Source organism: Microtus pennsylvanicus, chromosome 13 (assembly GCF_037038515.1).
Source record: "Microtus pennsylvanicus isolate mMicPen1 chromosome 13, mMicPen1.hap1, whole genome shotgun sequence".
Classification (NCBI taxonomy): Eukaryota; Metazoa; Chordata; class Mammalia; order Rodentia; family Cricetidae; genus Microtus; species Microtus pennsylvanicus.
The window spans coordinates 40,819,360-40,844,639 of NC_134591.1; the positions used below are offsets into that span (position 1 = coordinate 40,819,360).

Below are 25,280 nucleotides of genomic sequence, written 5' to 3' on the forward strand. Positions count from 1 at the left end.
GTCATCACCAAGAGCCAAGTCTTGTGATCCTTTCTCAAAAAGTAAAATAAGAGCAACCGAGGTAGACACTTGCCATTGACCTTTGACCTCTAATACATTTTCAAGGATGAATGCAGCCCCCCCCCCCAACAGCGGGCAGGGAGTGTATTCTGTTCTTCCAACTGCATTGCCTCTGGTTGTCTTTAGCACTGCCCTTGCAATGCTATGTATTTGAAGAAGGTCTACAACGAAAGTTTTCTCCAGGGCTCTAGTTTTACCAGGGAGCAACCTGAGGCCCCAACAGGAGAAGCAATTTGCCCAGGTCAGATAGAGCTGCCCTGGTCAGTCAGAAGTCAAGGACAGGCACTTCACAGAACTTTGATGGGTTCCTGGAAATGTTGGCAGAATGACTCATGGCAAACAGACCTCAGTGAGTGGTCAGAGGCCATTGCAGGGACCTACAGACGGGAAGCAAAGGTTGGCTGGAGCCCCAGCCAAAAGATAATCACTAACTGGGAGATCAGGGAACTGGGCCCATTGTGAGGATGTAAGTATGAAAAGGGCTGCCCAGGGTCCTGATTAAAGAAAACTTTGGGCTCCAGTTACCTGGAAAGCCCCACCGGACAACTTCCCCTTAACCTTGAAGCAGACTCAAGTCCCTCCCCTCTTATCATGACCCTCAGGAAATGTTCTTGGGGAAAGTTGGTGGGTTTTTTTTTTAGGAAGAGAGAGGGATAAAGAAGAAAGGATACTAGAATTTCAGAGCTTAAAATGTACTAGCAATGATCATATCCAATTTATAGATAAGCAGAGTCAGAGAGACAAGCAATGAAGCAACATAACATAAGCTAATACATACTTAACACAATGTATATAATACAGAATAATACAATATGACCCAAGAATTCACTCAGTCTAAGTACCAGCTATGAATAAATAGTTACTGCTGATACCATTTCTACTTTGGGTTTCTAATAATTCCTAACTGGTTTGCTTAATCTGTGATCTATCTATCCATCCATCATCGATCTATCCATCCATTTATCTGTCATCCATGTCATCTATCCATCCATTCCATGCATCATTATCTATCTATCTATCTATCTATCTATCTATCTATCTATCTCTATCTATCTTCTATCTATCTATCTAATCTATCATCTATCTATCTATCTATCTATCATCTATCTATCTATCTCTATCTTCTATCTATCTAATCTATCTATCATCTATCTATCTATCATCTATCTATCTATCTCTATCTTCTATCTATCTAATCTATCTATCATCTATCTATCTATCTATCATCTATCTATCTATATATCTCTATCTATCTATCTAATCTATCTATCATCTATCTATCTATCTATCTAATCTACCTGTCTGTCTATCAATCTATCTCCTCTCTGTCTCCCTCTCCACCCTCTTTTTAAAGCATAAAACTGGCTTTATTTCACTACTCTAAAACCTGTCTGTGATTTAGTGTGCTGACATACATGTCTCAGGGAGTAGTGAAAGTTGTGAAGCCATGATGGATATTAAAGAGTTAATAGGACATGGCTGTCATCTGCTTGCTACAAGCTTTTATGCTAGTCCATTAGTTCTGGGGATTTGTTTTCTCATCTAAGATTTCCTGAGTAGCCCCTTCTTCAACTTTATAATCTAGCATTCTTTGTTATGTAATTCACAGTGGGCTAAAAGAGAAGGAATAGACCAAGGTGACACCTGGAAGCAGGGATGAGCCATGATCCGAACCAGTCTTCTCCCCACCCCAAACCCTGAGTGCTTCTCTCCAAAGAGAGTCTCAATCCTCAAATTGGGCCCTGCCCTCCCCTTGGAACTTCTGCTCAAGGTAAAACCAAGTCCACATCTTGACTGTGAAAGCTTACACCACACACACCACACACACACCACATTCTCCTGACATCAATTTTACAGTTTTTGCCCAAATCCACTAATACCTTGATGATAGCAATTTTCAGCCCCTCTGTGAATGACAGGCACATGAAAGTGGTCCCTTACTTATTGGAGAAGAAACGAAATCAAGGTTAATCCATCTGACCTTCCTTCTTCCCAGAGAATGGGTGTTAAAATGGTTTTAGGGTTAACTGTCGTGGTGTCTTAGAAGTGTCTGTAGACATAATATCTCTGTGTTTAAATACATGCAGAAAATGGGCACAGATAGGGAGATAAGAATTGGGACAACAATAATACTTTTCTTAGAAGTTTGAACTCAGAACTGTTTTGGAAGGGCCGTCTTGACAGCTAGTGGAAGCCAGTTTGTAAGGAGAAGAACAAAGCCAGTTGTTTTTTTAAACTTTGTTGGCATGTCAGGCCGGAGGACTCTTAGCTGAGGGGCTTGTGTGTCCTCTGTGGGTTGTTTAGCAGGATTCCTGGTTTCTTTCTTTAAGTCCTTGTCACATTGCCTAGCACTGACCTGGCACATGGCCATTTTTCCCCTGGGCAACAAAAGCACCCTACACCATGGTTAAGAATCAGTGCTTTGTAATCTTTTTTTTTTCTTCTAGACAAGGTTTCTTTGTCTAGCCTTGACTGTCCTGGAACTAGCTCTGTAGATCAGGCTAGCTTTGAACTCACAGAGATCCACCTGCCTCTGCCTCCTGAGCACTCACATTCAGGGTGTGCCCCCCCCAATGTCCAACTAAGAATCAGTGTTTTAAAGAAGGTGCTAAGGCAGAGGCGAATGAGAACTGAACACACAGTCCATGAGCCTGCCACATAGGCACTATCTGGCAACTCATTTAGTGGCTTAAGCAAGTCATTTAGTTTTTTTCTGGACCTGATTCCTAATCTGTTCAATATTTGTTGACTGCCCCTTTAATGAAAACATGGCATTCTGAAGAATGGACTATCATTCGGCTGCTAAAAATTTACAGGGAGATGAACGCATGTGGAATCACAGTAGCAAGAGAGGTGACGCCTCCCCAAAGCCTGTTCCCCTCATATACAGATCCTGGCCATTGATGTAGATCCATGTACACGTAAACAGCTGTGGTTGTGGGTCAAACCCTCAGGCGACCAAGAGAAGATAATACTCAGTGATGAGAAAGGACTCATGGGTAGTTAAAGGAATATAAAGCTAAGCTTCATCGAGTTTTCATGGTGGATGTGTGGATTCAACACTCCATATACTGAAGTAACAAGAACCAGTCTTGCATCGCCATAGAATCTGTGATAGAAGCCACCACGTGCTCTTCCTTTGAGGGAGCAACTGGGACAGTTGGTTGTTCGTTTGCATTCGGTTGACCATGAGCACAATAGGAATTAAACATGACTAGCTACCAAATACTTTTGTCATACTGACCTACTTATAAAAAGTCATTATAGTGCTACTTAACATGTAAACTGTCTTGCTATTCATATAAAGGAGAGTTTTTTAGTAACCTTTATAACCTCCTAATGTACCAGATGTAATTTTTAAATTAGTTTGTGCAATAATGCAAGTTGGGGTCTCATGTCCAGCCCTGCAGAGCTTCTGAGATTGCCTTGGTCACCTGGACCCCAAACAGACAGTAAGTTCCTGACCCCAACTGTCCTGAGGGTCTGATCTAATGCCACATCTTCCCTCCAGGCAGGTTTGGGCAAGGGCACCAGTTCAGTGTGCCGTTACATTTAATCTTGTTCTTTGATAGGCTCATAATAAGAAATATGAAATGATCTGGTCGGCTTCACTTTCATTCCTTATAGACGTAGGGTTTCTTCAGCTGCGAAAAGACTTACCTCAAAATCGATAACAACAGGGTTATACTTTAATGATCTCCCCCAGGACCGGTATGTAATGATACTCCTATTTTCTGTCAAGACACTGCCCGAGTCAGAACTGCCACCTCGCACCCGAGAAATGATGTCCTCTACTGCCGAGTTCTTATTCTTTTTATCTGTCAAGAGGAAGGCAGAGTTAGCTTTTCTCTCCCAAACCAGAGGACTGGCGGTTAAGTTCTGCTGATGAGATTTTTTAGTAGTGTTCATCAGCTCTCCTTAGAACTAGACCCATTCTTCTACGGGATCCAATAGCCAGCAGGATGGGGTAGACAGAAACTGTGCATCCTCTGAGTGGAGCAGACCTGGAGAAGCCAAGTCAACCCAACCCAATGTGGACTTATCAGACTGGAAAGCTCGGTGGGTCAGGGGTTTATCCAGTGCCTGTTTGTTCTTGAATTCTCTCCCCACCATCTCTCCAACTCTCCTCTTTCCCCCCTTCCTCACTCTCTCCTCTGCTTTGTTCTTGCTCTTTCTCCCTACCAAACATTGCAGAGGCTATGGCAGATGTCACTGTCGCACTCAGTGAAGACACTGAGAAGCAAGCAGCCGGACAGGCTAGTCAGGAAGGAAAAGGAGTTGGTGACAAAGCATTTGCTAGGTCAAGGAGAGAGGTCGAGAGGTCATCAGAAATGGAGCTATTTGGTTTAATACCCAAGGCGTAAATAACCTAAGCGGGGGGTTATAACTTAAGCCCATTTGGTATGCACTTTGCGTGCCTCATCATGCGCTCATTTCATGCTTCTTAGGTTCTCTGTCCCGCACCAGAAAAGATTTAGATTTGTATTTGACAGTTGAATGACTTAGTGAATGTAAAAACCACCCACACTGATGCGTTCAAGAGATGTTGACGATCCATTCACATCCTCTCACTACACATCGTTCCTTGAGCCTGGACTCGGGAGTCATAATCTCTTCTCATGAGGACTTTGCCTACTCCCTCTGCACCATTCCTTGATGAAATGCTAACAGGTCCTACCTAAGTATCCCTTTTCACCCCATTCCTTGTTGGGGTCTTTGCCGAACCCTTGAAATCTGGGAAGGATTCTTAGACTATTGAGTATTTTTGAGATAGCTTTAGTGCAAGGAGGTGGACCCAAAGCAGACATTATACACTGGCCACGGTTTGGGGCTACTTAGCATCTGCAGTGTGAGAGAAATGGAATCAGCTGGGAAAGACAATCGTTTACATGGATTGAGTGTCCCAAGGAAAGGCTGGCTTCTCTTTAGGGGAGACCCACTGATAAATACTTGCCAGTATTAGCAGCTCCAGATTTCTCACAGGTTTGTCCTGATAACCCTCCATCAACGGTGAAATGGTCCCCAAACTCCAGGCCCAAGGAACCTCCGATGCAATATCCGATGTCTTTCGCGGTCACACCTACAGTAGGAAGACAGAAACCAAGTAAGTCCTCAGCCTTGGAGTGATCGAAATGACAACTGCAGGGCACAGCCGGCTCAGGCTAGGGAGAGCTTCCTCTGGCTTTAGAGGCATCTTCACTTTTCTCTCCTGGACGGCCATCCAAACACCTGTAGAAACGAGGCAGCCCCGGTGCTGCCCATACGAGTTGCTCTAGACTCTCAATCTTTTTTTTTCCTCTTTGCCATTCTCTTCTGAGTCTCCTTGGAGCATTGGTTCCAGGGCATGCACCTCCCTCCAAGCCTGGTCTTCACCCCGCTTCACACAGGATATCCCTCAATATAAGGGCCCTCTTCCCTCCCACTTCACCCTGTCTGAACCCCACCCAAGCTCCTGTTCAAACACTTTACTTCAGGAAGTGTTTTAGGAGCACAATGCCCCTCTCTCTCATTTGTCACTGTTCTTTTTATGCAGGAGCTCAGTCTTTTTTTTTTTTTCCAGAACAAATGGTTGGTAATTGAAAGAAAAGAGTGAACGTCATGACCGTGTGGGGAGGGGATGGAAGAAAAGGCTTACAACTTCAATCCCAGGTCACCCTCTGGGAACTCTGCCAAGGACCCCATCCCACTGACCTCAGCTTCTCGTGTATGGAAGGCAGGGATTGCTCCCCCTTAAGTCTGTAAGAGCTGAAGTGCTCTGTGACACTCTGGCTGTCGGTTTCTGTACACCTCTGGAGCTGGATGGAGTGCCTGGAGCAAGAGACGCTCTGAGCAGCCCACTTAGCACCAAGTAGAGGGCTTCTTCTGCCATTTCCACCGAAGCACTTCTCATTTTTAATGCACAACTAATTGAGGAAGATTTAGCATATTTAATTGTTTTGATTAAAAAATGCTTCAACAGTGATAAACAAAAGTGGATGAAAAGAATTCACAGCCAGAAGCCAGAGTGATTGCTTCCATGAATGACAGAGTGCCATGGGATTAACGATGTCAATGCCTGATGAGTCGGCCTGGAAAAAGCTGGGGAGTGATAGTGCTCTTGAAGGATCTGCAGACACAGTGCCATGAAGCGCGGGAGAAGGGAATTCGAGCTTGGTTTGAGTTGTGAGACTTGATTGCAGTGGCTTTGGCTTCTGAGGACCCCTTACCAGACAGTAAGAGGAGGGACGTGACTCAGACTCATAGAGTCGAGAGCTAACGAGCCTTCAGACACCCAGCCTACAGTTCTATTTATAGTTGAGATACTTATGGCTCATAAAGGTTAATTAGCTCACCTAAGGCCATGCGACTACAGGCCCAGAATTCACCGGGATCGCTGTCTGGCCCTGAAGCCAACAGCATTGTCACTATCCCCAGTCACTGAGTCAGACTTAAGTATCCTGTTCTCTGAGAGAGAAATTGAGTAGGCACCTGCTGTGTACCATCCCGGCACATCGCGTGCTGGCAATGTAGCCATCTTGAGTTCAAACTCCTGTGAGCTGGATGTGAATCTGATTAGCTGAAGTCCTGTCCTTATAAGGCTAGCAGGGGTGAGGCAAGGGCCAGCAGACGACAGATCCATATCAGCTCTGCAATGCGACAGAGCTGATGAAACGGACCTTAACAGAAGTCGTGAGAGATGCTACAAACAGGTAGTCACATAGAGCCTGCTGGGATACCAAGGACAACAAGCTGGGTCAGGTTGAGGAGCTTAAACCTGCATCCGAATGCAGGAACAGAAACCAATATTGGAAGCAAGGACACAGATCCCGGGAGATGGATGTAAAGGGTACAGAGGCACAGTGGGAAGAACACAGTAGGTTTGGAGTTGGTGTGGAGGACCAGTGTGGCTAGACAGGTGTCCTGATCTGTAGAACACCCTGCCAATGTTCTAGACCTGTTCCGCCCACCCAGGTTCCACAGGATGTCTTTGACTTTGGTCAAGTCAAACTAGACTTGCTTGTAGCTCTTGAATTCTGAACTCTGGGGTTCATGGCCCCACACCTGACTGTGTGGATTACGTGTAGACTCCTAGGCCTCATTTCCTTTCATTCTGAGTCTGGATTTTTGTGAAATCAGAAATCTGTGCTTTAAGCAAGGGTCTTGGATGATTCTCAAGTGGTGAGTCCAGGACAAGTGGAACACTGTGGTTCCACAAAAGATGTCTGGTAGCTTACTGGAGAACCGTGGCACATACTGGTTCAGTCAGTGCCCCTACCATGGCCTTGGATATGGACACAGCTGTCACCCGTATCTCATTTATTCAGAGTAAGAACTAGGAAAGCCAAGAGTTAATTCCAGTTACTAATCAGGATTCAGAAATCCCTCTGGAGACTGGATTTATAGTCTGAGAGAACTGTGACTCATTTGGGGGAAGTTGTAACATTCTACCCTGGGGGCAAAATACCAACCACACAGGTACCCCCGAGGAATATGGGGATCTGAACAGATAAGGTCTAAACTTCCAGACTACTCCCAGTTTATCAGGGTGATGAAGCCAGATGAAAATGATAACCAGAAAAATAAAGATATAATCTCAGATTCCCCTTCCAGGCTAGAAAAAAAATCAGAATCCAATAAAAACATTTTCCTTCCGTAAACCTTACTTAACCATTAAAATTCCTGAAAGAGGACAGAGATCCTGCAACTTATGACAGTGGATGGCCCCTGAGGACATTATACCACACGTAGGAAATGAGTCTCAGAAGGACAAGGGCTTCGTGCTTTTCCTTACGTGAGGTATCTAAAGTAGTGCAACCCATTGAATTAAAGGGGATCCTAACAGATGCCAGATGTGGAAAGATGGGGAAAGGGAGAGTTGCTAATCAATAAACATGAAATCTCTGTTATGAGGCCTCTTATCCAACACTCCTCCTCTAATTAATAACACAATATTATGAGCTTACAACACCAAGAGGGTGCATGTCCTCAGTGTTCTTATGGCGATAAATGCTTTTGTCGTGTGTGTGTGTGTGTGTGTATGTTTATGTGTATAAAGGCCCAAAATTGATGCCAAGAAATTTAGGGAGTCTTCACGGGTCTATCTTTGAGGCTGGGTCTCTCAATCAAACCCAGAGCTCACTGATATGGTGGGCTAATTAGTATTAGTTTTTGTTTTGTTGTCAACTTGACATAAGCCGGGGTCACCTAGGAAGAGGGAACTTCTTTTTTATTTTTAAAATTTATTAAGTGAATAACTAAATAAGTAACTTTTGACACAGGGCTCACTATGTAGCCCTGGCTGTCCTGCAAGTCCCTATGTAGACTAGACTGTCCTCAGACTCAGAGAACCACCAGACTCTGCCCCCAAGTGCTGAGACTAAAGGTGTGTGTCACTATGCCTGGCCCAGGAAGAGAGACCTCAACTGGGAGGATGCCTCCATCAGATTAGCCTGTAGGCAGGTCTGTAGGGTGTTTTCTTGATGAATGGTGGATGGGGGAGGGCCCAGCCTACTTTGGGTGTACCACCCAGGGAAGGTGTTCCTGGGCAGTATAAGAAAGCTCTCTGAATAAGCAATGACAAGCAAGCCAGTAAGTAGTATCCTTCCATAGACTCTGCTTCAGTTCCTGCCTCCAGATTCCTGCCCTGACTTCCTTTCCTATCGACTAATGTGGAATTGTAAGCCAGGATGATTTTGATTATGGTCTTTATTACAGATGCAATCATTTTATGTAATAGAAAGCAAACTAAGAATAGATAGATAGATAGATAGATAGATAGATAGATAGATAGATAGATAGATAGATAGATAGACAGACAGACAGACAGACAGACAGACAGACAGATAGATAGATATGACAAGGCCTTCATCAGGCAGGCTATCATGGTCACTAGCATTTACTTGGGTTCTGGGGATCCTGGGGAATCTGTGCTCCGGTTCTCTTGCTTCTGCAGCAAGCACTTTAGTGGCTGAGCCACTTTCAAAGCCCTAACCTTTGGAACAGGGAATGTTTATCTGAGGGAGTAAAGATCTCTCCTTGTGTGGGTAATATCTCTATCAGACAACTCTCTCAGGGGGCACATGCTGAGTGAGAGGGACCCCAGGGGATTGGGAAAGGATTGTGTGTATGAAAAGGGGAGGGTACTGGGATAAGAACTAGCATCAGATGAACGGAGACTTCCTAAAGGTGGCTTTAGGCTCCACCAGAGAGATTCATCCTGTTGATCAAAAGCCAAGCAGAGATGAACTGACTCAGAGGGCAGAGAGAGCCCACCATGAAAAGGACCAATTAGGGGATGCCTGCCTGCCTGCCAATGGAGGTGCGGGGTCAGTAGGGAGGAGAGAAGAGTGGAAGACCAGAGGTCTCCTGAGGTCTTTTTGCACTGAAATTCTGAAATGTTAAGATCACACAAAAATGCTTCAAAAAAGCATTGGGGGCAACTTTGATAAGCACATAACGCTGTTTGGCCACACACAAGGCATCTTTGGAATAGAGGGGACCAAGGACGGTGAGTATGGGGAGACAGGTAAAGAGACATAAAGGAGGGCTCTGATGCAGTGCTGAAGGCCTGAACAGGCTTCCTTGGGGATCAAAGGAGGGTGCTAGATGCAGGTGGGACAAGCAGCACTCGGCGAGAAAATGTAGGCTACAGAGACAGAGGGGGAGCACGGAAGGCTCGTGTTCCCAGCAACAGGACCGTACTCGGAAAGGCCGACCTAAACTCTGGAGTGAAAAGGTGGGAATGACCCCAAGGGTTCCAACTCACTCTAGTCTGGTGCCAAAAAGGGCTGCTTTAATGTCTGCTTGGCAGCCCAGGGGCTCAAACAATATGTCTCTGGCCACCACATCTGCTGTCTGCTTTCCTGTTTGGCATGGCTGTGGTACAGGAGTGAGGGCAGTCCTCTCGCGGCTCTGTGAGAAGTGCAAGATCAGCAGGGCTCTGAGGGAGAAGCAGGCCGCTTGACTTCTGGGGTGCCAGAACACAGAGAGTCTCTGTCACTGCTCAGATTAAAGGCATCAAGTGGAAAACAGATGGGTGTGATGCATTATTTATCTCTTTTGCAGCAAGCAACTACCACTCAGGTGACTGTGATCTCTCCACTGTGTTGCTTCGCGACACGGGTTGCCTGCAAAAACAGCCTCTCCCAAGGGAAAAGGGAATCTTAGCCACGATTCCGGCTGTTGCAGTGGGAAAGATCATTGGTTAGTTTGTGGCTGGACTGGTTGAGACAGGTTGGCTAACTCACCTGCCTTCTCCAAGCTTCCATTAGTCTGTTTAAACTCATGTGTCTCGCCAACCAGCTGACGGACATGAGTGCTGTATGCCTTGCATGAGTTACTCCTTGTGGCCAGAAAGCCCTTTTGTCTCTTTTGTTGAGCCTTTTGGGCTCTTCTCCAGCTAGCCTTTCCCCCCACTCCCTAGGGATCTCTACAATACTTCTGTGCCCCCCCCCCCGGGACTTGTATTTAGCATACCCTAGGAATTTTTTCTTTTTTGTCCTTTTTTTTTTTCTATTAGACTGGAAGTCATCATGAGGTTAAGAAAAGTTCAGCACAGATTCTGGCATGTTCCAAGCCCCCAGGAATGTTCAGGTACCAGCTTGTCCTACCATCCCTAGATGGTAGCACTAAAACATGTAGGGAGTCATGTGCGCTTTGGAGAAGTCATTTGTTTTCTTTTAAAGGAAGATAAAAACCAGAGCTTCGTATGAATCATGGTTAAGTCTCGGTAGTTGATGAAGGGTTGTCATCTGTTTATGTCATCAGCAGGGAGGGTTTGGTCCTATATGAGCTTACTAGAAAAGGGTTAGTCTGCTGGCTGAGAGTGTAAATCTGAAGCCATTAGCTTCATGAGCTGCTAAGATTTTACCCTCGGTTCCCCTATCTTTAAAATGGGAGCAGTGGTTTCTGTTAGTGAATGCCAGAAAGCAGCATCCAGCAGTGCAATGATGTGCTCAATATACCTTGGCTAATATGGCTGGCTCACTCTCCCCAGGCTCCATAACTAGCAAACTCATGAATCAGGTGTCCAAAAGCTAGACAAGTTGACCCAAATCCACAAGTGTCAATGTCGTTGTTGCCAGTGGTTATGCAGAGAAGCACTCATCACATGTCACCAGGATCAGTGATGTCCTCCCACAAAGAGCTGTGCAAGGATTGCCTTCCAGCAATGTCCCCTTAACACAAGGACACTCAGAGAATGGCAGCCATATAGTGCCCTGACCGTGGCCATATTAGGACCGCAGCCCAGCCTTCTGCTCCCCGATGAGAACTGCTTCCAGTTCTCTGATTTTGCACAATGGCATCGGCCAATGCAAGGAGCAGCATGTGGGAGGCCAGGCTCTGAAATGGCGTCTACGTGAACTAGAATCCATCTCTGACCGGTGCCTGTCTGGACAGCTGTTTGACACCACTCTGCTTCAGTTTGTCTACCTAGAAGGTGGCTTTAGTACGGCCCCCTCATGGGACTTTGATGACAATTCAATGTCTTGATCCATGCCATATTAGCTGCTCACAGAAGTTTCATTAAGGGCCAAACACTGCCACTTACTGCTCTTGGGGGAAAAACTGCAGGTTGCACGGAGCCTCTGGGTTCCCGATTCTCAACATGGAAGATGTGAAACCGGAAGAGGCCGGGGAATCTGTGATAATAACAGGTTCTCTTTATCAGTGCTTAAATAGTCTAATCTGCTGAGACATGGGTGAGGGCAAGCAGGAGAAGCAAACCCGGATTATAGGTAAGTACATATCCAAGGAGGCTAGCCCAAGGTACCAAAGCCTATGCTCTCTATGCCACGCTATATTGCCTGCAAAGCTAAGGCTGGGAAGAATTATGATACACCTCAGATTTTTCTCCTTTAAGATATTTTCAACGATATTAGAAGTGGAAATTCAAAATCAAGACAAAGTCGGAAGGATAGTACTGGGTGTCTCTCAGTTCCATGGGTATGCAAATGACTTAAGGGGAATGGGGACAGAGCCAAGACACCAGGAGTCTGTCAGTCAATCAATACCATCCATCACCGTGAAATCTGGTTGTCATGGTAACTGGGGATAAAGCCTGGAGCTTGTTAGAATCCAGCGACTGTCTGTTCAGGGTGACTGGTTGGTTAGCGGGCACAGCAAAAGACCTGCTGGGCCCTTCCATACTGCTTAGCTATGAATATAGAACTCTTCACAATAAAGTCTTGGTCTAGCTCACCCTTCCCACTATCCAATGGTCCTGAGACCTTTTAGGAAAACACTCGACTCTGCAGAGCATAAGGAAAGCTACAGAGAATGTATGCCAAGTAAAGGATTTGGACCCACCCTCCGCTGGGGTTCAGCCTGCATCCTCGGACAGGACTCTGTAAATTTACCAATAATGGGATGCCAATAGAAAAAGGTACTACAATAGAGAAACACATATACCTAAGTCCAAAGGCTACCAAAGCTCTTAAAGACAGGCATGTGGCCTGGCCCAGAAACGGAGACATTGAGTGATTGCTTAGAAGTTCCAATATAAGCCAGGCAGAGACCTAAAGATGAGCCAACATCAGACGGGTGGGAAAAGGGTGAGAGGGAGCACAGAATCCCAAGGAGAATGTAAGCATGCTCAAGGTTGAGTACGCGTCTCAGTACAGAATAGCAACCTGGATGGAGGTTTAGTGAAATATGGACATAGCCATTACTCCCAGCACTGGGGACCTTCCAGGTTAGTGTTTATTTTTTCATGACTCTTGCAGCTGTATCCCCTCTAGTTTTTGAGGCCAACACTGACGTCATTGCCTAGGTACTGTTATCAGAACTCTACCTGACACCACACAGAAGCAAGCACAAGGCCTCCTCCACAGGGCCTAGCGATGGAGTGAGCCTGGACACTGGCCTTCTAACATCCACCCTCCTCCTTACTCCGGCCACTCCCCTGCAACTCCCTGAAGGTTTGATGTCTTCAGAGGCTGAAAACTAAAAGGCATAGGAAAAGTGGCTTGGTCTCCCCTGTGAGCTTGGCCTGGGTCTCTTTCTATTCAAGAACGGTGTTCTTAGATACCTCCAACTAACAGCACATTTCTCTAGGGCAGGGATCTGCACGCCGCACCTCTGCGTACCAGAAATCATGGCTGCTCAGTGCAGATTTACAGCGTATGTGGCTGTCCCGGGGCCTCCAGATTGCTCACAAAGGATTTAGGGATGGCTCATATTCCATAATTGTGAATTTATTTCTCTCTCTCTCTCTCTCTCTCTCTCTCTATATATATATATATATATATATATATATATATATATATATATATATGTGTGTGTGTGTGTGTGTGTGTGTGTGTGTGTGTGTATTGCAAAGATCTAGATAATATATATACTATTAATATCTAGATAATACATACATATATATATATATATATATATATATATATATATATATATACATATATTGCTTCTGTGGAGAACCCCAAGATACTTTCTGCTGCCTCTCTTGTGGCTGTTGATGATTTCCCCCATTATTTAGAGTGCTTTGGTACACATTCATAATCAATGGACGACACATATACATACATATTTTTTAATACTCTTTTCACTGTCTCTAAAGTAAGAAATATATTTTACATTAAGACCTCACAAGTAAGAAAGACATTTTAAATTGTGATCCCGCATCTACACATTCAGCTAAATAAAGTTTCAGTATTAATTACATTTTGAGCGATGCATTCATATTCTGCATCTTACCTTATTTTAGTGTGTTGTGCGTGATTTAAGGCTGGTCATGATCCACCGAATTTCTTTGACAATCTACTAATAAACTATATTCTGTGGTCTGGAAAAACTGAGGCTACAACATCCTGAGACTTTATAGTACTGTTGAATGGAGTGAGGACGACCCTGGCTCTTTGGCCTGCCAGGGAATCCTTTTCCTCCTACTGGGTGGCCTTGTCCAGCGTTAATCAGGATTTATGCTTAGTCTTATCACATCTTGTTTACCATGTTTCAGTTGATATCCCTGTTCTGAAAGGAAACACAGGAGCGGTAGGTCTTGGGGAGAAGGGAAATGAGGAGGGAGAGAATTCTGTGGTTGAGATATATTGTATCAGAGAGTATCAGAGAAGAATAAATTTTTTAAAAATTGCGATTTCCAAGATTGACACCTAATTCCAGTGACTGACACACACACACACATCTTCGAGATAGATGCTTGATACTGAGAAAAATATTTGGCATTGCTAAACCTTAGTCCTTTGTAAATTATATATTTTATTATCCTCTTCACAAACATGTCTTCATTAAGTGAAATAGGGAATTTATTTTTAATTTTTTGAGACAGGGTTTCTCTGTAGGCCTAGTTATCTTGGAACTCACTGTAGACCAGGCTGGCCTCAAACTCAGAGATTCATCTGCCTCTGCTTCCCAAGTGTTGGGCTTAAAGTTATGAGCCACCTCCGGCCAGTCAAAATAGTGAATTTGAAGTTATGAGCCCAGTGTCAACCTCCTAGCAAATGCCAGTAACTGTTGGTTGGTCTCACCATCACATCTATGGTGATAAATAGATCAGAATGAATGAATGGCAGAATGTACTTATGTATGGGAAAGGGGTCCATATTCGGCAAAGATACAGACTCTAACTCAGAAGACCTCAGATCAACACTGAGTCACGTTACAGGGTTTACTTAAGCTCTTTGAGCCTCGGCCTTCTCTCTAAAAATGAAAGGAAATAATAACACAATTCCTCATGAAACTATTACAAAGATTAATTTGAATACCAGATATGATTGTGTGTTTGCTTTACAAATATTAGGTGTTGCTGCGTGTAAATATATTTTATTAAAATCAAATACTTGGGCTGATTCTAAGTACCGCGAATGAGAAATCTAGATCATTAGTCACTTTGGGTGGCAACTCATTTGGCTGCCCACAAAGTAAATCATCCGTGACTGTAATCAGGTGATTATAACAAAGAAAAACCCACTCTCTTCTATGAGCCCCCCGATGAGTAGGAGTACTTATTAATCATGTTGGTATCTGGACAGTGCCTCCCATGTTAAGCGTGTTTAACAAATGTTTATTTAATGGAGAGCTAAAGGAATGAATGAATAAAAGAAAGCAGGAAGGCGGGAGGACGAGCAAGGGAAGCTATAATTAATTCTGCTCTCGTGGCTTGTTCTAAGTTGTGCGTGAGCGGTGGTCAGCTGGCCCAAGGACCGTGATGGAGGAGACTGATCAATGAAGGGCTAGATGAACTACACTGTTGCTGGAAGGGCCTTTCCAGGGCCACTGTGATCTGGCATCCATCAGGGCCAGGGATGATGGAAAGCACACACTGATTTGGGCAGAGTTGTTAGCGCTGTGAAAGATAGTGATGAGAATCCAAAGTGACCTTGACGAATGGGAAGAGCAGACCCTCCAAAACTGGATGAAGCTCTGGAGACAGAAATGAATGACCTTGATCAAAAAAGCAGGCAGGTGGGGGAGGGGGCATGATGGCTGAGGCTCCAGGTCTACAGCAGAAACACCAGCCACTGCGGGCAGAAATTAATGATAATGATTTCCCTTCTGTTTGAGCAATGTTTCAGTACCAGCCAGTCGCACGACCCGGTGATACAGGTCTTCTTATTCTCCCCACTTTACAGATGAGAGGACAGTTAAGATTACCTTCAGAAATGGGAAGGCTGGCGATAATAGCACATAGTAATAAGGGCACTGCCATGCTCTGAATATAGCTCATCCCCTGAGTAGTAGCATATTGTAATTCTCTTCTCAGTGTCACCGTGTTGGGAGAGGGAAGGGGAGGGGCTTCCCTAAGTGACTGTGCCATCAGCATGGATTAATACCATACCCCTGTGAATGAGTTCATTCTTGCTAAAGTTGGGTTCTGTCTCTTCGGAGTGGCTGTTTGCCTTTCCATTGTTCTGCCAAGTGGTGGTGCAGAGTGAGGCCTAACCTATACCAGGTGTGTAGACTGCCTGACCTTCAGAGCCATGGGTCCTAACTCCATCTCCTATATGTGACCTCATCCAGCGTTCTGTCAAAGAACCAGAAACTAGACCCAGATAAAAGGATTCCATAGAACAAAAATAGGTAACCTGCTGAATTTCCATATGTCAGGCTCGGGGCCAGACAGTCACATAGATCATTTTGTTTTCTATTTAAAACAAATCTATGAAGTGTGTTCTGCCACCGTCTCCTTCGGAAGAAAGGGAAACTAAGGTACAAAGACATGAACTGATTTGTCTGTGGGGTCCATGGCTAATAAACATTGGAGACAACCATAACCCTGCAGTCTGATCCAGAACTGACTTCAGTTGGGAAATTGCTATGTGCTGGTTGGCAGAGCTACCTTCCAGAACTGACTTCAACAATGGAAGCTTCCTGAGGGTTTACCAGTAGTCTAGGCACTACACTCAAGGCTCTCTGCAAATAAGTTCACTTACCTCTCTTAGCCATGAGGGACTGGATGATACGTCCAGTTTTCAGGTGAATTTGGATTTCAAATGATTAAGTAATCTACCCAGAATTGTGCAATTAATAAGTAACTGATCCCATGATTTTAACTGCTCGATTAAATAATCATATTAATGTCATGCAGTAAAGGGGAAAATGTCTGTTGAATGTTTACTATGTTACCAAGTACATGAAATAATTCTTGAATAAACCTTTACTATCATCATGTAGGCTCTGAAGCTGAAGTGCAGAGAAATTCAGTAGGCTGGTCAGTGATCTAATACCGAGACTCCCCACCTGGGTTTTCGGCTTTAACGTTTAGATTCTTTGCCTATGACAGGCCTATTTCTAAATCCAGATGCCTTTATTACCTGACTGAGCCCACTTGAAACCACCGTCCACAATAGTAACTACCGCTTGGATGGCCCTTTACTTCTCGTGGGGTTTTTGTAACCGTTGCATTGGCTAATTCTCACACTGGCCACCCTCTCTCCCATGTTTCTGGGACAGAATCTTTCCATGGAGCCCAAACCATGCAAACCTCTTGTCTCAGCCTCCCAAGTGCGTGCACCACCGCACTCAGCTACACAATAGCCTTTTAAAGTCAGGATAACATTCAGATAATATTTCAGAAGTTCAGAGCAGTGACATTGTGCTTGTAAGCAGCAGGCTGTGGGTGAGAAGCAACGGAGCCCCAGGACAAGATTTTATGTTACCAGGCAGCATGCTGGCTTTGATGGGGCCACAGGAGACAAAAGCCTCTGCCTGCTTCCTTCTCAACAAAGCAGCAAGAGCAATCATTTTTTTAGGATTCTTGCAAAGCATTCTATTTATATTTTTTTAAGATTTATTTATTGTGTATATGCCTGCATGCCAAAAGAGCACACCAGATTTTATTATAAACAGTTGTGAGCCACTGTGTGGTTGCTGGGACCTTAGGACTTCTGGAAAAGCAGCCAGTGCTCTTAAACTCTGAGCCATCTATCTCTCCAGCCCCTGTAAAACCTTCTTAATACACCCCAAACCCACAGAACCATCAGTATAGGAGGTCTTTGGTATATTAGTTAAACTTCCTACTACATGTAGAGTTTCGCTTACAAACGTTAAACTCTTTGATGAGAAACACTCTCCTTTAAGCTGCATTTGGAGGACCAAGGTCACCAAGACTGAAACAAATGTCCCAAAGTCCTGTCTACATTAGCTAAAAAGAAAGGTCTAAAGCAGACCACAGCCACCTCATTTCCCGAGTCATTTATGGGATCTCCGTCCACCCTTGATCCTTTCCCTGTCTAGGTGTCTGCTTCACTGGAGAGATTGACAGAGAGAACAGAAAGTGGCCTCATCAATGGAAGAAGTGAACAGCCAGGGTAGGTAGAGATAGATTGTGAATTCAGGACAGGTAACCAGTGATGTACGGGAAGACAGAGAAAGGAGGCCAGAGGTCCTCCCAAGCTGGGAGTCCTAATAAAGACTACTGGCATGAAAGGGTAAATGTATTTTAACTCAGAATACCTTGAGTCTTTTTCACTAGCTAGAACTAAGGAAATACCTCCCTTTCCTCAGGACCATTGGTGAATGACCAAACTCATATGAAGTTGCCTGAGCTGGTGACATTTAAATACCCGTTGCTTCCAACCTGTCCTGGGAAGTCTGGGAGTTGATGTCTGAATTCAGATGAGAATCACACAAGGTGAGTGGACAAGTTGTGGCTGCTTCTGGCAACACCGTCAAAGACTAATGCCCTAAGCGTGTCTTCATGCAATCAAGATGTGCCAACACAGGCCCCGAATCTGTCACGTTCTTCCACCCCAGTTCTTGATCTCTTATCAGGACCCCAGCAAGAGCCCTGAGTCCACCCTCACTCCTTTTCTTTAATCTGTGGTTACATTGCAGCCAAACAATCTATAGCTACATGGGCTAGACCGTACTGCACCCAGATGACCGCCCATGGCATTGCACATACGCTTCATCCTTCTTACTATGGTCAGCTGGGACTTTGGGGGCCTTTCTATACTGCTTTTTAAGGCTTTTTATAGGTTTTTCATTATGTGTATGTGTGTGTGTTTGTCTATGTATGAATGCATGAGTACAGAAACAAGCAGAAGCCACTGGTGTCAGATTCCCCTTGGGCAGAAGTTATAGGAACTTTTGAAGTGCCCAACACGGATGCTGGGAAATGAACTCAGGTCTTTGACAAGAGCAGTATGCAGTATACATGCTGCGCCTTAGCTACCTTTCCAGCCCATACCCCTGAAAACCTCAGTCCTTTTCTGATAGCCTTCCCTTTGCCCAAAGGCTTCGAGCACAAGTTCTTCCTTTCCTTCCCAAGCCCTGTGTACTACTCCTTGCAGGGTTTTTCTCAAAGCTGCCCACTCTGCCCAAGATACCCAGATAATCTTCAGCAGCCTTTACTTCTTAGCATGACTTGGATTCTACCTCCTCAGAGAGACATCTCAGGACCCCCAAAGCTAAGTGAGCGTCCTCCAATATGTGCCATCATTCTCTGGTTCTAATACCTGTCAATGTTATCTTGCACACGGCCCTTATCACGATTCACAATTTTGTCAGTATCCTATCTTTGAGTTCTGTGAATTGAACATATGTTCTATTAAGTGCAGTTTCTATTAGACATCCATGTTGGACATGAATGACCTTCATATGGGAAGATCTCAGCAGACAAACCAGTCTGTACTGGGAAAGGTTAGGTAGATAGATAGATAGATCGATAGATAGATAGATAGATAGATAGATAGATGGATGGATGGATGGATGGATGGATGGATGGATGGATGGATAGATAGATAGATAGATAGATAGATAGATAGATAGATAGATAGATAGATAGATAGAAGATAGATAGATCGATCGATCATTGATGGGTGGATTCAATGCTACTTATTGGTGGTTGAGGCACTGAGCTGAGAAATACATCTGCAGAAAAGGACAAAGCAGAAGTACATAACTATGCTCATATTTCAGAAAGAGGGGAAAGATTATAAACAAATAAATATATCCATATGGTAGTGTGTAGGACTTACCTACGTAAGATTAGTGTGTCTATGGGATATTTTCTTAATCACTATTAGGATGGACAGCCCAGCCCACTGTGGGCAGTGCCATCCCTGGGCTACATAAGAGGGGTATCTGAGAAACCCAAGAGGAGAAAGCCAGTAAGCAGTATTGTCTCTGCTTCACTTTAAAATGTAGGTCTGAATGATAGGCACACTGCTGTGAAAAACCTCAGAGGGAGAGACAGCTGAGACAGAGGGACAGCCAATAAGAAGAGCTTGGGTTAAAGTCGGCCTGCTCCATAGAATTCAATAGCACAGTGACAATAACCCATCGCACTCCTGCAGGAGGCAGCTAAGGGCTCTAGCGGTTTGCACAAGATGGATGGCAACTGAGTTGGGAGGTGAGATGGCCACACGGACTTTGGGAGAAAGCCAACAGGCCTCACTAGGAAGGAGAAAGATTTAGAATTTACACAAATCCTTCACATTGGTCTCTCTTACCTGGTACGCAGCACAAGCACAGCAAATCCAGCTATGCGAGAGAGGGTATAAACCAACAAAAACTGCGAGGAAATGGCAGAGGCAGGCCTCCGAGTGGGAGGGAGCCCTTCCAAGGCCTACAGAGCTGAGCTGATGTTTGTCTAGTAAGGAAGCAGTAGAGGGATTAGCTTCACAGAACAAGAGAGAACTAATTGAGTAGAGGAGAGAGAACGCGTACAGAAACCATCGGAACAGGATCGCTGCAGAATGACATGCACCCCGGGGAAACTGCAAGTTGATGACACCTCAGACAGGCCTGAATGGAGAACATGCTCCTCACTCCCTGTTAAATCCCAGCCTGGGGACGAACGGTGCCAAAGAAGGAATAAAAAAAAATCCAGATACACAAATCCTAGGCCACAGCCATAATGATCCCTGTAGAGGGTAGAGCGTCGTCAGGTGCAGTGCTTAAGGAAGGTTTAGGATCACGCCGGAGTCTCACATTGCCTCCCCCAAAGTATGGTCTCCTCTTGATTTTTTTAAATGCATGGTGCCATGCTGTCTTAGGAAGAAAACATTTGATCTAAAGGATATATTAGAAGAAAAACACCCCTGCGCATCCTCTGCGGCAAACCCAGAGAGGATCTGAAGCAAACTCAAGGACAAAAGCGTCCCCAGTGCAAACCAGTAAATTTTCTGAAATCTTCCCACACCGAGGTCAGCCATGTGAGACGTGTGTGGACCACCTAGGACATCTAATAGAAACTGCACTTAAGAGAATATAAATTAAAGTCACAGAGACCAAGAAGGTGAAAGGGGCAGGGACAAAGAAAAGCAGACATGGAGAAAAAGGACATATACCCAGAAAGAAAGGGAGTCGGCGGAGGGATGCCACAGCAAACCAGCCAGATATCAGATAGGACAAAGGGCGTGCGCGCTGCTGTTTGTCAAAAGGAAAGAAGGTAGAGATGTTTTTGTTCTTTGTAGGTTAATATGTAAATGACATTCTGATTTATTAGCGGTCTCCAGCAGATGAGGTGATGATTAGCACATTTCCATATTTATAGAAAAGCAACACTAACTTTTTGGATTTATAGAAAATCAGCCCTTCACAAATAGCAAATTGTGCTATTATCGACATATGGTTTTCTATGAACAGAGCTGAGGTAATTATCCCGGGACAATTTGTCGGTGGGCTCCTTTTGAATATTAACCACTTTGGAAGCCCATCTCTCCCCTACATTATTTTAAAGAGGAGGGGGCACCAGCTACCCCAGGCAACTCATTAGTAATCCAACAGTATAGATAGGAGCCCAAACCACGAGAGAAACACCGCAGGCCCAAGGCTCTGAGGTCAGATTCCCTATAGCCTTGGGCAAAGCAATACACCTCCCAGAGGAGCCTCAGTGTTCTTGTGTCTAACATTTGCACAACACCATCCTCTTAAGCCTTGTCACAAAGTTAAATGAGAATCTAAGCAGTTATGCTAGGAATTTATTAGGTGCTCAATAATGTTGAGCCTTTCCTTCCTCGCTTGTTGGGGAATGACTTGAAAAGGGACTTACTTGAGTAGACGTCGAAGCTCTTTTTACAGTGGTCTTATGCTGTTTATTTTGTGTTTTATTATAACAGTGCACATATATACGTCTTTAGCTCACTGGAAAAGGTCTCCCAAAGCAATGACCTACCTACCTCTGGTACTTAAAATCTGCTAGGCTGTTTTATATTCTATCCTTGGTTACTGGTGTTTTTCAAAAATGTAGATCTGTTAACTGCCTTGCAACCCACGTCTAGAAAAATGGGTAGGGGCACCATTATAGCTCATGCACAAGCATAGTAAATGTTCAGAAGCATAGCTTGCACTATCACCAAGAACAATAGAGCACCTACATCAATGAGCAGACTTTAAAATGAGCTAGCCAAGAGTCCGAGTTAACACTTCCTGTCTTGCTTTGCATATCCACTTTGTCTTGGGCCTGTGCCGAGGCAGAAAAGAGAGGGAAAAGCATGCAGTGTGGTATTTGTTTTCAACTATCTAGTGGGAATGAAATACTATCTAGTGGGAATGAAATACTAATGGTCGAAAAGTTATTCCAATACTATAGTGTGTGTCATTTATATGAACCAGTTGGAGGAAGAGGAGTGGACAGCCTGACATATTAAAACTGGGCCTTTGAACTTGGATTTTAAATAGGGATGGATCTTTCCATCTGTGATCACTCATGGGTTAAGTCAGTGGTTCTCTCTAGAAGGTACCAGAATCAATGCAGGAAGCATGCGAAAACAGACTTCTGAGTCTACATTCCAGTTGAGTTTCCTTCAGTTAGGTTTGGGGTAGGGGTTCAAGAATGCACCTTTCTGATGAGTTATTGGATGGTGTGATGTAGCAGGTTTTGAGCCCAAATAGAGAACCGCTGTCTGTACGGCTTAAATGAGATCCTGAAGATTGTCGATGTCATACAAAGAGATTTAAACGTCATCCTTCATCTTTCAGGACGTTAAATAAGGAACTAAAGTTACTGGGTATGTGAAGTATTGTCTATTGAATAGCAATGGCTGAGAAGGGTTTAGATGGGCTGAGCCTGACCCTGGAGACTATCTAGAAACTGGCATCATGAGTAAAAGATAAAAATCCAGCCTACCACAGAAAGGTGGGGATGGAGTGAGAAGGTGGAAGAGAGAGACTGAGAAAGAGGAATTGGGTGAATTTAGGTTTCACTGACTAATTACAGAAAGATTTCTTACGAAAAACTCTTAGTCAAACATGTTTTTACATTTTAAATAACAAAACTCTCAAAATTCTTTATTTATGAAAGGGTAACTGTGAGGTTATAGGAAGAACATAGTTTAAGGAACCAGGCCAATCCTGAGTTCCAACCCTCCCTGCGGTGTTTATTAGCTGGTCAATCTAATGAATCTCACCTCCCCAGAAATGAGAGTTTTAGGGTCAGAATCAGTAGAGGCCCTGTCAGTGATGCTGTACTGGTTGGTATTAACTGCCAACTTGACACAGTCTAGAATTGCTGGTGAGGTCTCAAGAAAAGTTTGTCTAAGCCAGGCATGGTGATGCCGCCTTTAATTCCAGCACTTGGGAGGCAGAGGCAGTCAAATCTCTGTGAGTTCAAGGCCAACCTGGTCTACAAATTGGGCTAGGACTGTTAAATGGAGAAACCCTGTCTAGAAAATCTGAAAATGATTTTAAAAAAAAGTTTGTCTAGCTCAAGTTAGCCTGTGGTTATATCTCTAAAGAATTATGACTATATTTTAATTGAGGAGGAAGGACCAACCCACTGTAGGTGGACTATTCCCTGGGCAAGACCTGGGAGTGAATCTGAATGTGTATAAGCCTGCTGCATTCATTTTTCTCTGCTTCTTGACTATGGATGCAATTTGACCGGTTGTCTCAAGTTCCAGCCACAGTCATTCTCTACAATAATCAACTGTAACTTGGAACTATGAGATAAATCCCTTCTCTCCTGAGTTGTTCTTGGTGGGGTATTGTATCCCAGCAACAACAAATGAAACCAAGACGCATGTCTCATGGTGTGTGTTGCCCACCGGGCATGGAGTTCTGGATCTACTTACGAGCAGCTGCCATTTTCTCTTTGTTAAGCACCAGAATGTATTCGTAAATGCCACCCATGGTTCCAGAGGTGATGTAGTGGGTGCCGTAGTCATTGATGAACTTGGCGTACATTCCGTAGTTGAACTGCTCTGGGAGCTCCCTTAGCGACTGCAGCATCCCTTCATCCAGTACAATATTGTGTCTCCTCATCTTAAAATGTGCCGTCTGTACCTTCGTAGACACTCTCATGAAGCTGAATCTCTTCCAGCAACATCCGAATGAGACAAAAGGACAAGACATGTGAGAGAGGAGTCCAAAAGGTCAGCATTTAGGGCTGGAGAAAGCGCAGTCAGCAACACACGTAATACAGTTTTGTTTGAGTTCACAAGCACGTATTGGATACCAATGTATGAAAGACTTCGCCCATGCATTCCCCTCTGTTCTTCACCCCACCCAGGGTATGTTCACAGTAACTCTAACATAGCTCAGGTATGAGTGGCAAATGCCTGGTAGACAGATGAGCACACAAGCCTTCTTATCTATTTGGGAAAAAAAATCAGTCTTGTTTTAGAAACCTTGAGTGTCAAATTCAGAGGACTGGGCTGGTGTTCTTTAATCCAGCCACTCTATGTGGTTTCTTGTATGTTCTAGGAAACCATGCTAAGACTGGCGGGGGGGATGGGGGGGATGAGGGGGGGCAGGATGATAGGCATTCCGGTCTTATGGTGCAGTTCTGTTCCATTTGTGAGGATGGGTCTGTGTGCAAAGGCATAATAAAAAAAAAAACAGACATGATCACCACTGATCAGACATTTCCAATTACACAGGCAAATTAAGGTTCAATTACTACTGTACTTTTTAATGCAATTAACATAATACGTGTTCAGTGTGGATTATAGAATACCGAGAGACACCGACTTTATGTTCCAATACCTTTTCATTATACTTGCTTAACTGGTTCATGAGTGAAGATATATGGGACCCGGATACATTCAGCGCCAGCATCACAGGAACTTTTGGGGGGCCTATGCCGAAAGTTATGCCACCTGACAGTGTCTCACTATTTTTTATTTTAGAAAAGAGCTCATTGGAATCATCATAAAACTCGGAGGAGATTAAAGTATCTGCCAGGCCCTGAAAGGAGAAAACGGGATGTTAGTTTCGTGTGTGATTTTCAGCTTCTATGTGCCCTCAGGATCTTCGCTTTGCAAGCTATCTGGAGTACCAGGTTGGTGGGAGGCCTTTCAGAAGCTGATCCATGCATCAGATTGACGCCCACTCAAACAGAGAAAACCCAGCAAAGTCTCTTAGTGTCAAGTGGAATTTCTAAGATATTTATGTACACACGGCTTATACACTTGCTTGTTCCTGCGTGCAGATAATTATGTTAAAATGTTAATTATATTCAAAGCATAGATTTTCTTGAGGATGAGGGGTTGTTTATCATCTATAAAGGGGGGCTGCTTGTTCGTACTATGGAGGGTTGTTGAATGCATGTCTGGTCACTGACCTGGGTAGAAAGGGGTTAAGAAGGCCGGGGGGAGGATAATAATCCCTGTTAGTGAGATTTACTGCTGCCCACTAATGTTCAGCTATTTCTTTCCCTGAGCTCAACAAAGTTGCATTTACCAGCTGATTTAAGCAAGGCCAGTGTCTTATCCTATAGTAGAACAATAGAGGTACACCTTTCAGAGTCTGTGACCCTGAAGGCATGTTCTCTAATGGTGCCATCTTCAGAGTGAGTCTGTGATGTTCAGATAGATACATAGCTGTAA

General features: G+C 44.3%; 1 protein-coding gene across 2 annotated transcripts in view; it reads right to left on the bottom strand.

Moving 5' to 3' along the window:
* C8a (complement C8 alpha chain) overlaps positions 1-25,280 on the bottom strand; it is a 74,649-nt gene that overhangs the window by 7,028 nt on the left and 42,341 nt on the right. For both annotated transcript variants that reach the window (XM_075945086.1, XM_075945085.1), the window contains 4 exons: positions 24,439-24,639; positions 23,526-23,766; positions 5,015-5,140; positions 3,721-3,878 (listed from right to left, as the gene is read on the bottom strand). In XM_075945086.1, the coding sequence (XP_075801201.1) occupies positions 3,721-3,878; positions 5,015-5,140; positions 23,526-23,766; positions 24,439-24,639 (726 nt within the window). The remainder of the gene's footprint in view (positions 1-3,720; positions 3,879-5,014; positions 5,141-23,525; positions 23,767-24,438; positions 24,640-25,280) is intronic.